General features: G+C 38.8%; 1 protein-coding gene and 1 pseudogene across 1 annotated transcript; both read left to right on the plus strand.

Annotated features, from left to right (window-relative positions):
* The first annotated feature begins 229 nt into the window (after positions 1-229).
* Positions 230-945, plus strand: LOC142446339 (ferritin light chain-like; annotated as a pseudogene).
* A 10,255-nt stretch (positions 946-11,200) lies between these two features.
* LOC142446341 (olfactory receptor 5B2-like) lies at positions 11,201-12,070 on the plus strand. The gene has a single exon (XM_075548100.1). The coding sequence runs from the start codon at positions 11,201-11,203 to the stop codon at positions 12,068-12,070; it is 870 nt and encodes a 289-aa protein (XP_075404215.1).
* Positions 12,071-12,523: the final 453 nt, after the last annotated feature.

Consider the following 12,523-nt stretch of genomic DNA (forward strand, 5'->3'; position numbering starts at 1 on the left):
TTCATCATTGAAGACGTTTATGAACTTGATATATCTGCAATGGATGTAATTTACATAACAAGGTTATGCGGCTCTTTGATACTCTGGACACAAGGGCTGTAGCTCTTTAGGTATAAACATTGTAGCCATTACCACCACTGAGCATACGGTTTGCTTCACAGTTGCCTTTGGTTACACTGTGAGTGTTGTGAAATTAAAGACAATGGGCTAAGCTCGCCCCGTGGTCCCGTGGATCTGTGTCTTGCTTCAACAGTGTTTGAACGGAACAGATCCGGGGACTCCCTGCCGCCAACCCTCCGCCACGCAACAGGTTTCTTTCCGGAAGTAACTTGGGGACCATCTTCTCGGCCAGCCCCTCCTCTTGGGACCAGCGGACACTTTTATTTGGCGTGTGGTGACCTCCATACCGACGCATCATGAGCTCTCAGGTCCGTCAGAATTATTCCGCCGACGCGGAGGCCAGCGTCCACCGTCTGGTCAACCTGCACCTGCAGGCCTCTTACACCTACCTTTCTCTGGGCTTCTTTTTGGACCGCGACGACGTGGCCTTGGAAGGCGGGGGGGCACGTCTTCCGCAAGCTGGCGAAGGAGAAGCGGGAAGGGGCCGAGCGTCTCTGGAAGCTGCAGAACCAGCGCGGTGGCCGCGCCCTCTTCCAGGATGTGCAGAAGCCTTCTCAAGATGAGTGGGGTCGAACCCTGGACGCCATGGAAGCTGCCCTAGCCCTGGAGAAAAAACTCAACCAGGCTCTTCTGGACCTGCATGCCGTGGGGTCCACTCACGCCGACCCTCATCTCTGTGACTTTCTGGAGAACCACTTCCTGGACAAGGAGGTGAAACTCCTCAAGAAGTTGGGCGACCACCTGACCAACCTCCGCAGGGTGGCCAGCCCCCAGGCCGGCCTGGGCGAGTATCTCTTCCAGAGGCTCACTCGCAAAGACGACTAGGAACCTGCGGCGCCGAGCCACCTGCCAGGGGCCCTCTGCCTCCCAACGGCCGGCCTAAGCCCCTCTGCCTGAACCCGTCCTCAGCGCCCCTGTCCTGGAGCCCTTCCCCCCAGCTGGGGACCAAATGGAAACAATAAAGCTTCCTTTTGCAGCAAAAAAAAGAAAAATTAAAGACAATGTTGATTGTCAAAAGAGTGCCCATGCCCATTTAAAAGTACACATTGTGGTTGTTCATTTTAATAAGAAGGGATAGATGTGCTGTGATGTTTTGAAAATATGGGTAAATATACGATATGCTATACAGCTAGGCAAGATTTTTTTTCAGGGAATTTTTTTACTAATTTTATAGTCAGAACTTCTCCCTCTTATGGATTGCTATCTCCCCCTTCACTCAGTTTCATGTCTATCAATCCCTTCTAGTCTCCTGCCTCAGCTTTTCTCCCTTACCCACCTAAGAGTAGTAACCTCCAAAGTCTGTTTCCTTTCATATGAAAGACTTTTCTTCTTCTTTATAGCAGGGAAATCATACAATATTTTGCTTTTTGATTGACTTATTTCATTCATTCTAAATGTTCTCCAGGATGATTTATGCCACAAGAGACTTCTTGGTTTAATCTTTTCTTCTTTTTTCTTTGTTTCTTCCTTCTTCTACTGCTACATCTGCTTCTTCTTCTTCTGCTTCTGCTTCTTCTTTTGAGATGCATAAAAACCTGTATACTATTCTGTGTTTGCACCATTCCTCTACCGACAGACATTTAGGTTGCTTCCATCTTCTTGCTTTGTGAACAGTGCTGTGGGGAACATGGGTGCATTTATGTGTTTTTGTTCTGTGGATCTTACATGTACAGGTCACATACCCAGCAGTTGGATTGCTAGGTCATAAAGAATTTCTGTTCCAACCTATGTAAGATAGTAGCTAAAATGGCCTGTTTTGAGATGAAAGCATCATTTCTTCCAGTGACTTTTATTTGTCCATTTCAAAGATATTGCTTATTAAACTTATGCCTAATTTTTAAGATTTATGAAGGCAATAAAACTAAAAACAACATCTTATTCTTGTAGGTTCCTGCCTAGGGTCATTTCATACTCACAAACTTCAAAGTTTACACGCATTCACACTCTGGTGGTGACGCGACATTCCGTTACCATCATTAGTCCATGCAGTTCACCCTTGGTGGTCCTTGGTTTAGGAATTTACTTACCTTAAAAGAAATTTCCATGAGATCAGTTTATCCTAGTAACATTACTTCCTATGAACAGTAAAATAAATTGAAGTTGGCAACATGTAACAATATGGGTATGACATGCTTATTAAATCAACATGTGAGGGATTCACAGATAGCCAAATTGCCTGACACGTGTTATTTGCTTTAAAAGTATTTTTGATGGAACATAATAAAGGAAGTAATATTTGTACCTTCACTACATCTTTTGATAGAAGCTGTATGGTCACATGATGATTTTATAAAGAAAAAGGTTGAGGTACAATAAAATGAAATGTATAACAAGAGCATTTTTTAACTTACCCATGCTTCACTACTAACTCTTCACATATCATTTAAAAAACAAAAATATTGAGACTAGTGATAAAAGTAACCATATTCATTATATGAAATGATGTAAACCAGCTAGTGTCACCCATTGATGGAGACTGTAGTTCTGGGTGAGATATACCTGTATCATGCCTCCTCACTCTGTTGCTCATTCATCTCATTCAATTCACACTCATTCTCTTGTTTTTCCTGGACAATTTTAAAATGTTACTATCTCAGAGATTTTCCCTGCTGATTCTTCTGCTCATAAATTTCCCTCACACCCTTAAGTTTTCTGCTTAATTGTTTCACCCAATAAAAACCCTCAAAAATATTCATCAAACGTTTATAGAGTTGCCAAAAGAAAAAGATAATACTACAATAATACAAGGAGACATCAAAAGCCACTCTGAAGGCAGGACTATATATTGGGAAGAAATGCATTACAGAAAGAAAAGATATCCTGCAAAAGTAACCTACTTAATTCTTAAACATGCACAAAACACTCCACCTAACACTATAATATACATTCTCTTCCAGTGTTCATGGAACATTGTCTAGAATATAGCACATCTTAGATCACAAAAGAAGTTTTCAAAAATTCCAAAACATCATGATATCGTATATCGATTTATCCTACGACAGCCCTGCAAAATTATAAATCAACATTGAAAGATCAAGGCACGGAAACCAAATCCATGAAAACTGGACAACACTTTCCTTCAAAACTACTGATTAATTGAAGAAATATGGAATGAAACAAACAAGAATGAAAATACAACATACTCAAGTCAATGGGAAATAGAAAAAGCAATACTTAAAGGGCAAAAAAAAATGCATACATCCAAAAAGGGGAAAGCAAATCAACACCTTAATCCAACATCTTCAGTAACTAGAAAAATAAATATATAAAATCAACCTTCAGCCACCAGCATAAAATAAATGATTCTGAAAAAAAGTTGAGACAAGAATGTGGCTCTTTAAAAGGATTAACAAAATTCATAAAGCACTTGAAAATTTAACAAGAAAATGAAGAATCTGCAGATATGAAAAATAAAAGATGAAAGGGGTGCTATCACAACAAAACCAAGCTAAATTTAAAAGATAAAAGCCATACTTTGAACAATTGTATGACAGCAAATATATAAACTTAGATGAAATGAATGAAACCTTAGAAAAACACTACCTATCTAAATTAATACCAACTGATGTAGAAAATGTGAAAAGACTCATAACTAAAGAGTAAATAGACCAGGCCAACAAAACCCCCGAGGAGCCCCCAAAGTAGACTTCAGGCTAGGAGGGGCACCTCCCGGAATGCCCCCCCAAACCAGTGAGAAGACAGTCATCAAGGTAAGCCGACAGATGTAGAATTTTGTATGCCTCTTGTTTATTTGGTTGTTTTTTTTTTGCTAGTTCTTATTATCTCTTTTTTTTCCTTTTCTCTTTTTATTCAATCTTTTGTTTCTTGTTTGTTTGGTCTGTGCTACTTTTAGTTCGCCTTCTTATATAAGCTAAACTTGGGAAACAAACTCAAGAAGAAAGCCACTGGAACGATGGTAATGGAGGGACTTGGGAGGAGAAGAAGGTAAGGGAAGGGAGTGGTGAGCAAACAACACCATAGACAGGGTAAATACCTAGGCAATGAAAATCATCAATCATGAGGACATAGAGATACTGGAAGTGTTGGAGCAACAACAATCTAGCTGAGAGAAATTGCTAAGAGAAGGAAGAGGGCAAGCTTGATGGTGGGGTAGGAGGAACGTAAAAGGAAACAGAGGAAAGATCTAGGAAGCAAAGCTATGGATAGAGGCATGAGCATAGGTGTGTACATATGTAAATTCATTCATTCATAAAAGTAGAGGTATTGGCGTATCTCCATATACTTATATGACAGTACACAGAGGTAGTGGATGGGCTTCGAGCTTCTGCTCATACCCTCCCTCAATTCAAGAATATTTTGTTCTAAGAACCTGGAATTCTGAGAAACTCACCCTCCCAGCACAGTCGCTGAATACAAAATGGGTGCATGTGCAAATGTGGTTGAAAAGCTGATGGTGGCCTGCTATCCAAAAATATATCTCTGGGGCTTTAAAGACTTGATGTTGAACAAGTGGCCAACTAGCCGAGAAACAACAAGCCCTCATGGAAGAAGCACACCAGCATGAGTGTTGAAACGATTGGGTGACAGACATAAGAAGGTCCCAAACAAACAAACAAAAACATTGTTGAGAATGAGGAGGGTTGAAGCAGAGACCCAAAACTCATCTGTAAACAATGGGACATACCCCCACAGAAGTGTCCCAAGGAAGGGATAAGCCAACCAGGGCGCAGTAAAGCATCGGTGATGCACATAATATTCCTCTGGTTTCTTGAGGCTTCCTCATCTGACAGTGTTATGACCCCTACCTTGCCTTTCACTGTGGGCTAGCCCAGAGCATGTGCACAGGTACAGATAAGAGATAAGAGCTCAGGACACATGGAATGGGAGTAGCAATACCAAGAGGGTAGGAGGAAAGTGGGAAGAGTAGAGGAGGGTGAAGAGGGGAGAAGAGAAAACCAATTGCAATGATCGATCGTAATCACCATCACACCACCCCCCACGAGAATGAACAACAGAAACCATGGGGGAAGGGAGGCAGTGGTCAGTGTAAGATATGAAAATAATAATCATCTATAATTTATCAAGGGGTCATGAGGAGGGGGAGGGAAGAAAGTGGAGCTGATACCAAGGGCACAATAGAAAGTAAATTTTAGAAAATAATGATGGCAACATATGTACAAATATGCTTGATACAATTGATGTATGGATTGTTATAAGAGCTGTAAGAGCCCCCCATGAAATTGTCTTTTAAATAAGAAGTTAATTATTTAAATGAAATAAATAAATAGACCAGGTCATTAAAAACCACACAGGAAAAACAAACAAATAAACAAGTCCTGTACCAGATAGCTTCACCAGAGAATCCCACCAAGCATGCAGAGAAAATCTGACACCAATCCCACACAAACTATTCCCCTAAATTGCAAAGGACACCAAACTTTTGAACTTGTTTCATGAAGATGTAGTAATTTCTTCTAAATATTTTATTCAACAACAAAATTTAAAAATTTTAATTATTTGTTTTTTCGAATTGTCCAGCTTTAAAATGGAACGAGGCAAACAAAAAACCATAGCTTGAGTCAGGCTTAGCCCTCAAAGTGATGTCTTTGCTCCTTAATATTTTAAAGAGGTCTTTTGCAGCAAATTTTCCCTATCAAGTACATTGACTTAAGAATTGCTCCTTCCATGAGCATTGGTTGTGGACACAACTAAATTAAAACTTTAACAACTTCAATACTTTCTCAATCATGCTGTTGCTTATTATAATCATTAAATTTAATGAAACACAATAAACCAGCTTGGGAGTGTGTGCTCAGTTACAATGGTGCAGGTAAATAAGTGGATGGCTCCCTTCTAGTAAAATCTATTAAAATGCCATATATTTTGTGCTAAGGCAAATGGCTTTGTTTGGTTTGTTTGAGTTTTTTGCAAGGGGATTTATTGAAACATTTTAGAGAAAGAACAAAAATAATAATAATTTAAAAATCATATTAAAATACTATAACAAATGTTAGCAAGAATATGGTATAATTTAAATAAATTCTTGTCTAAAATAAAAATAATAGAGCCACTTAAAAAAAAGTTTAGTAAATACATCTTCAATTAAACATATGACCAAGCATCCCAAATCCAAGTCTTTTACACAAAGGTCAATGAATGTTTAACAACTTTATTTATATTGAAATTTACAAAACTGTCCTTCAATTGGTGATTTAATAAACAAAATGTGGTGTTCAAAATGAAATCTAACGCAGAAATTCAAAAGATCCCATTACCAATAAGGGTAACAATATGGATAAACATCAAATGTGCTAAGCCAACTCAAAGAAACTAGCCTCAAAGTTTTTGCACTGTAAGATTCTATTTACGTGACATTCTTATGAAGGAAATCCTATGTAGACACAATATAGCTTAAGGGTTGCTAGAAAAAGTGATTGAGAAAGAAGTCCATCACAAAAAAATGAAGGGAATCTGTAAAGATGATGAAAGTGTATTACATTGTGATTATGAAAGTATTGTATGACTATAGACATTTGACTAACATCTTATATTGCATATTTTGGATATTACCATATGTAAATTACATTTTGAGTAGAAAGTGAAAAACAGTTACAATAAAAGAAATGCACAAACGTGCGCACACACATCATATTCCCTTATTTCCCAGGGGAAGCATAATTGCTTCTTCTCTGGGTGAGTGAAATGTAGAGTTGCAGATAGCCTCAAAGGGGACAGCCCCTGAGAGCTGCAGGTTTTGATTACTCCATATTTGTTCCCATATATTATCCTTTGAAATATAAACATGACTTCACATGACATCATTTTTGTGGGACCAGACAATATACAGAGATCTTCAGGTGACCATATATTCAAATCAATGCTGAGAGTTGCTGGCACACATGCCAACTTTCCCCAAAACTGATTATTAGCATAAGTGTTGGACCACACCAGGGAAAATAGCAAGAAAAATATTATGCTGACTAACTTGAAAATATGACTGCTTCATGAGTTTCTTTATAGACATTCCTCATTTGTTCTTTACAGCCACAATTCCGTGACTTATGTGGATGGCATGTATTTGTTATGTTTATGTAGCACATAAAGAGGAGGGTAAATGGCCTATCGAAGGGCAGAGGAAAGGCATGGTACACACCGGGCTTCGATCTAGATTCCCGACTGGCTGCTATTGTCCTCATCTTTTCCACTCTTAGAGACTGGAGCCTTTTGACCTGCCTTTGAGAAAGAACTTTAGTAACATTATTCCATGACTGCATTTCTGAATTTAAACTCATGATTTACAGTTGCCTTTCCCTTTTAATATATGACTAAGGTAAGTGTTTCATTTCATGTATAATTTTAGTAATGTAATCCATGTGAAATTATATATATTATAAGTTATTTGAGCCCAGGATTACATATTATAAACATTTTTCTAAAACTATGAGGTAAGACAATAGAAATGTTAACATTTCCATCAGTATGTGCTTTAAAGATCAGAAACATCATATTGCTTGGAGAAAAAAAAAAGCACTATGTCATATTCTAACTGAGTAGGTCAGAACTTCATCCTGTGCACTATTTGTTAGTCTCTAATTGAAAATGAAACTTCAAAAGAAAGGATTGAAGGATATGTTTTTAGCTATTGAGTGGTCTTAATTGATCTACTCTGATTGGTCTTTTCAGTAGTCATACTCTATTTTGGAGCCCTGGTGTCAGAGAGGGTTAGGTCAACAGTTCCAACCCACTAGCACCTTGGGAGAAATATCTACAACCTTGGGAACACATAGAGACAGTTCTTCCCGAGGTCTCTATGAGTGGACGGCAGTGAGTGAGTGAGTGAGTGAGTGAGTGAGTGAGTGAGTGAGTGAGTGAGTGAGTGAGTGAGTCTCTATTTTAAGGATCCCTACTGCTGTCTGAGATAAGTGCTAGACTTTCAACAATAGGAGGATCCCTGGTAGTGTAGTGATCACGCACTAGGCACAGGTTGGAAACCATCAGCAGCTCTGTGGGAGAACGACTGGGCCTTCCACTCCCGTGAACAATTTAGTCTCAGAAACCCACAGGGAGTCACTATGAGTCAGCATTGACTTGATGGCAGTAAGTTTGATTTTGGGTTTGTAGGCAGTCCAACCCCATCATCTACTTTGTGAGAGAGTTGAGGCTCTCTATCTTCTTAAATATTTACCTCAAAGAAAAACTATGAGTCAGAACTGATTCAATGACACCTAACAACACCAAGCTCTACAGAGGGTCACTGTATCTCAGAATTGACCCATGACATGGTTTTTGAATTATAGTCTCTATTGACCATTCTACATAATTGCACACTTCCTGCTGCTCGTGAATCTCCAACACTGACAGTGCTGAAAGTACAGGACTTTTCATTTGTCAGACCTGGGTTTAAGCCTTGTATCTTAAAACTTCTTCATACTATATATGTAATTATAGAGTACCATACAAACTTATGAATCTTTGGTAGTAAACAGAACTTAATAATGTTATATAACTTTCAAGAGTATTCTAAGATTTCATTGAAAAGGTGAGGCTATAAATACTAATATTATCATTGCCTGGTGGGCATAGCATAGGCTCCAAATGCTCATGTGTCTCTACCAAAGTTGGGAAAATCTAAGACCTTAATAATCCAGTCTGATAAAATGAAGTTTGAGGAGAATTATTGATGAATAATGGTTAGTAGAGAATCAATGTCCTGCCAAAGATTTTACATTCAAATAGAAGGTGTAAAGTGTTGTATTTGAACACTAGCTGATTCAAAGATGAAAAATATAAAACACGGAACTTTTCCTAATATAGGTCTCATAAAAAATGTCCCCTTGGTCTATGAAATTAAAACCTTGATCTCTGCAAATCAGCTATGGGATAACAAGAAAGAGAGACAAAAAGGAGTTTAAATATATGTATTCTTTCAACCCAAGTTGAATATGGACTTCAAAGAATAAAGGAAGCATAAGAAGGCCTCATATGAACCTGGTTGGGATAGCTTCTCATATGGGATGGGGATGCTGAGAAAGAAAGGGACGAAGAATGTTTCAATGAAGCAAGTCTGTAATGAAAACCAAGAATGAGGATAACAGATGTAAATACTCATATTCAGCCACACTTTAAATCACTACCTACCTTCCTCAACACCAAAGTAAGGTCACTTTTTTCCCTAATATCATCCCTAATGTTATACCTAACACTAATTTATCCTAATGTCATACCTTATACGAATCAGTTATTGTAGACCCATTTCCTCTCAGTTTGATTCTATTGTCTTATTTAATTTTCATACCAATACCTTGAAGCGGGTCTTATGACCACCTTTATTTTGGGGATGGAGAAAACAAGGCTCAGATGAGTTAGGTTTGGATCAATCACTCCTATGTAATAAATAATAGAGCTGAAATTTGTATCCATTTCAACCTAATGCATATGAGGGGGTACCCACTAAAAAAAACAAGCAATATTTTGCTTGGCTCAGTGGAGCATTCGTAGTATGCATTTTTTCCCACTATGTGAGCATCATGCACCTTGATCTGAGTTAGTGAACCCAGTGGTGCTACCTTGGAAGGTTCTCTCTGGTCACAGTGAATTTTTTTGTAAAAGCATTTTCTATCAAACCTCGTTTTTTGTATAAAGGCCAATTTAAAAGAATAGCTTTGGCTGTGAAATTTTGTTCCCTATTCACGGAAAAAAGTTTGCAGAAACTGTTGTGATTTTGAACACAGCTTACAAAAACAGTATTATGGGGGGGGTGTACAAGTGGTTTTCTCATTTCAAAAAAGTGAAAATTCGATTATTGACAAACCTCAATTTGAACATCTGCCAACTTCCCAAACAGACACAAATGTCGACTGGTAGTGCATTTAGACTTCATGCCACCAGGTCAGACTGTCAATGATGCTTTCGATTTAGGGATTCTGAAAAGATAGCTCTCAGTGTGCAACAAAAAAGACCTGCTTTGTTGCAGACAGGAGACTGGTTTTGTTACAATGCACCTGCTCACACAGCCATCTCAGTGCACCAGTTTTTGGCAAAAACCAGCATGCCTCTTACCCCATGCACTTTACTTACCTGACCTCGCTCTGTGCAACTTCCTTTTGTTTCCACAAATGAGGAGGCGCCTGAAAGGACAGTGATTAGATGACATAGAAGAGAAAAACCGAGGGAGGTGCTATCGGGCATCCACACAGATGAGTTTGAAAAATGTTATCAGGAATAGAATCGCAGATTTGGCACCAAAAAAAGTATTAAGTGTAATGGAGAGTATTTTGAAGATGATAAGGTTGTTTTGTAAAGAAATTGAAATACATAGTTTTGAAAAAGAAACTCCGTTATTGTTTTTACGGGGATACGTTTCAGTTACCTTTGTTAGTTGTGCATGTCCTTACTGCTGAAGTTGTACCATCACATCTATTATACGTATAATTTTTTAATTACTTTGATGTTTATCTCCAAATACTGAGTTTAGAACTATGGAGATAATGAATAATTTTAAATTGAGTTAGATTTTACTTTATTTTAATTCCAATTAAGATCATTGGACTTGGGTGCCTGGATTTGCCTGGATTCTAAGCTTGGTTTGTCAGTGAATACTTCTGCAAACCTGAATAAATTCCTGTTCCTTATACATCATAAAACAAATAGAGATGTGAAATAATCCACCTCATATTGTTTCTGTGAAGAACAAATATACATATAAAATGTCCATAGCAGCATCTGACTCATAAGCAGTACATGTAAAATAGTGATACTTTTCATTGGACCCAGGAAAAATGATTTGACAATTCATGTCAATTTTGTTCTGTCATGTTGACCAAGAAATCCCTGTTCCAAATTATTTATAAAATTTAAACATTGGATAGATAATCCAAGAAGTTCCATCATTCATATTCAGTTGTTAAAAATAGTACAGATAATTTGTGCACTCAGTTTTATTTTCAAGGCCATGCTTTATGTATGGAGAGTCTTGAAGTACAATTAAGTTATTTCTTTAGTGAAGTCATGCATGCAATATTTATATAATTCCATTTCTCCTGAAGATCTATTCTCTGCAACAATCTCTTCTGTTATTCTTCATTGACACAGGACATTTCTTGATTCCCAAATAATATCTATGGAGAACAGCACTGAAGTCACTCAGTTCATCCTTCTAGGACTAACCAATGTCCCTGAGCTGCAGGTCCCCTTCTTTATAATGTTCACTCTAGTTTACCTAAGCAATCTGTTTGGGAACCTGGGAATGATTGTGCTGATTGTATTGGAATCTCGTCTCCACATGCCCATGTACTTTTTCCTCAGTCACTTGTCTCTGGAGGACCTTTGTTACTCCTCGGCTGTCACTCCCACATTGTTGGCTGGGCTTCTTAGAGGAGACAATATCATCTCCTACAACGCATGTGCTGCTCAGATGTTCTTTTTTGCAGCATTTGCAACTGTGGAAAATTTCCTTTTGGCATCCATGGCCTATGATCGTTATGCAGCAGTATGCAAACCCCTACATTACACCACCACCATGATAGCAAATGTGAGTGCTTGTTTGGCCATGTGTTCCTACACCTGTGGCTTCATAAATGCCTCCATCCACACTTGGGGTGCCTTCAGCTTGTCTTTCTGCATGTCCAATGTGGTCCATCATTTTTTCTGTGATGTTCCAGCAGTCATGGTTCTCTCTTGCTCTGATAGACGTGTTTCTGAGTTGGTTCTTATTTTTGTGCCTTCCTTTATTATAATTTTTGCTCTACTAGTTATCTTGGTTTCCTACCTATTCATATTTGCCACTATCCTAAAAATATGCTCAGCAGCAGGTTATCAGAAGGCTTTATCCACCTGTGCTTCTCACTTCACTGCAGTCTCCATCTTCTATGGGACAGTCATCTTCATGTACCTATGGCCCAGCTCCAGTCATTCCATGGATACAGATAGAATGGCATCTGTGTTCTACACGACAGTCAACCGCATGCTGAATCCCCCCGTTTATAGTTGAGGAACAAGGAAGTCAAGAATGCATTCAAAGAAGTAGTCGAAAAGGCGAAATTGCCTGCTGGTGTAAGTTCTTAATATTATAGATTCCCTGGAGTGGCAAGGTCCCCAGGGAATGCTGAAAGTGGACTTCAGGGCCAGGGCGTGTTGCCCCAACAGACTGGACTGGAAAACGCTCCTAAGGGCCAGCAAACGATCCCTGAACTAACTACAAGCTTTTCTCTTGTGAACTGTTTTATTCTGTTCTTTGTCAGTGGTTTGTTTTTGTTGTTTTGTTGTCTGGTTGTATACTGTTGCTTTGTTTTCCTCTGTCTAGTTTTCGTGCATGTTAATGACTCCACAGGTCTGTCTGAATAGGACAGGCTGGATGAACTATCTGGAGGAAAAACAACGGGACCGACAGTTTTGGGGGGACTTGGGGTGGGGGGGTAGGGGGGTAAGGAAGTGGTGTTAACAA

This window comes from Tenrec ecaudatus, chromosome 4, assembly GCF_050624435.1.
Source record: "Tenrec ecaudatus isolate mTenEca1 chromosome 4, mTenEca1.hap1, whole genome shotgun sequence".
In the NCBI taxonomy this organism is placed as follows: domain Eukaryota; kingdom Metazoa; phylum Chordata; class Mammalia; order Afrosoricida; family Tenrecidae; genus Tenrec; species Tenrec ecaudatus.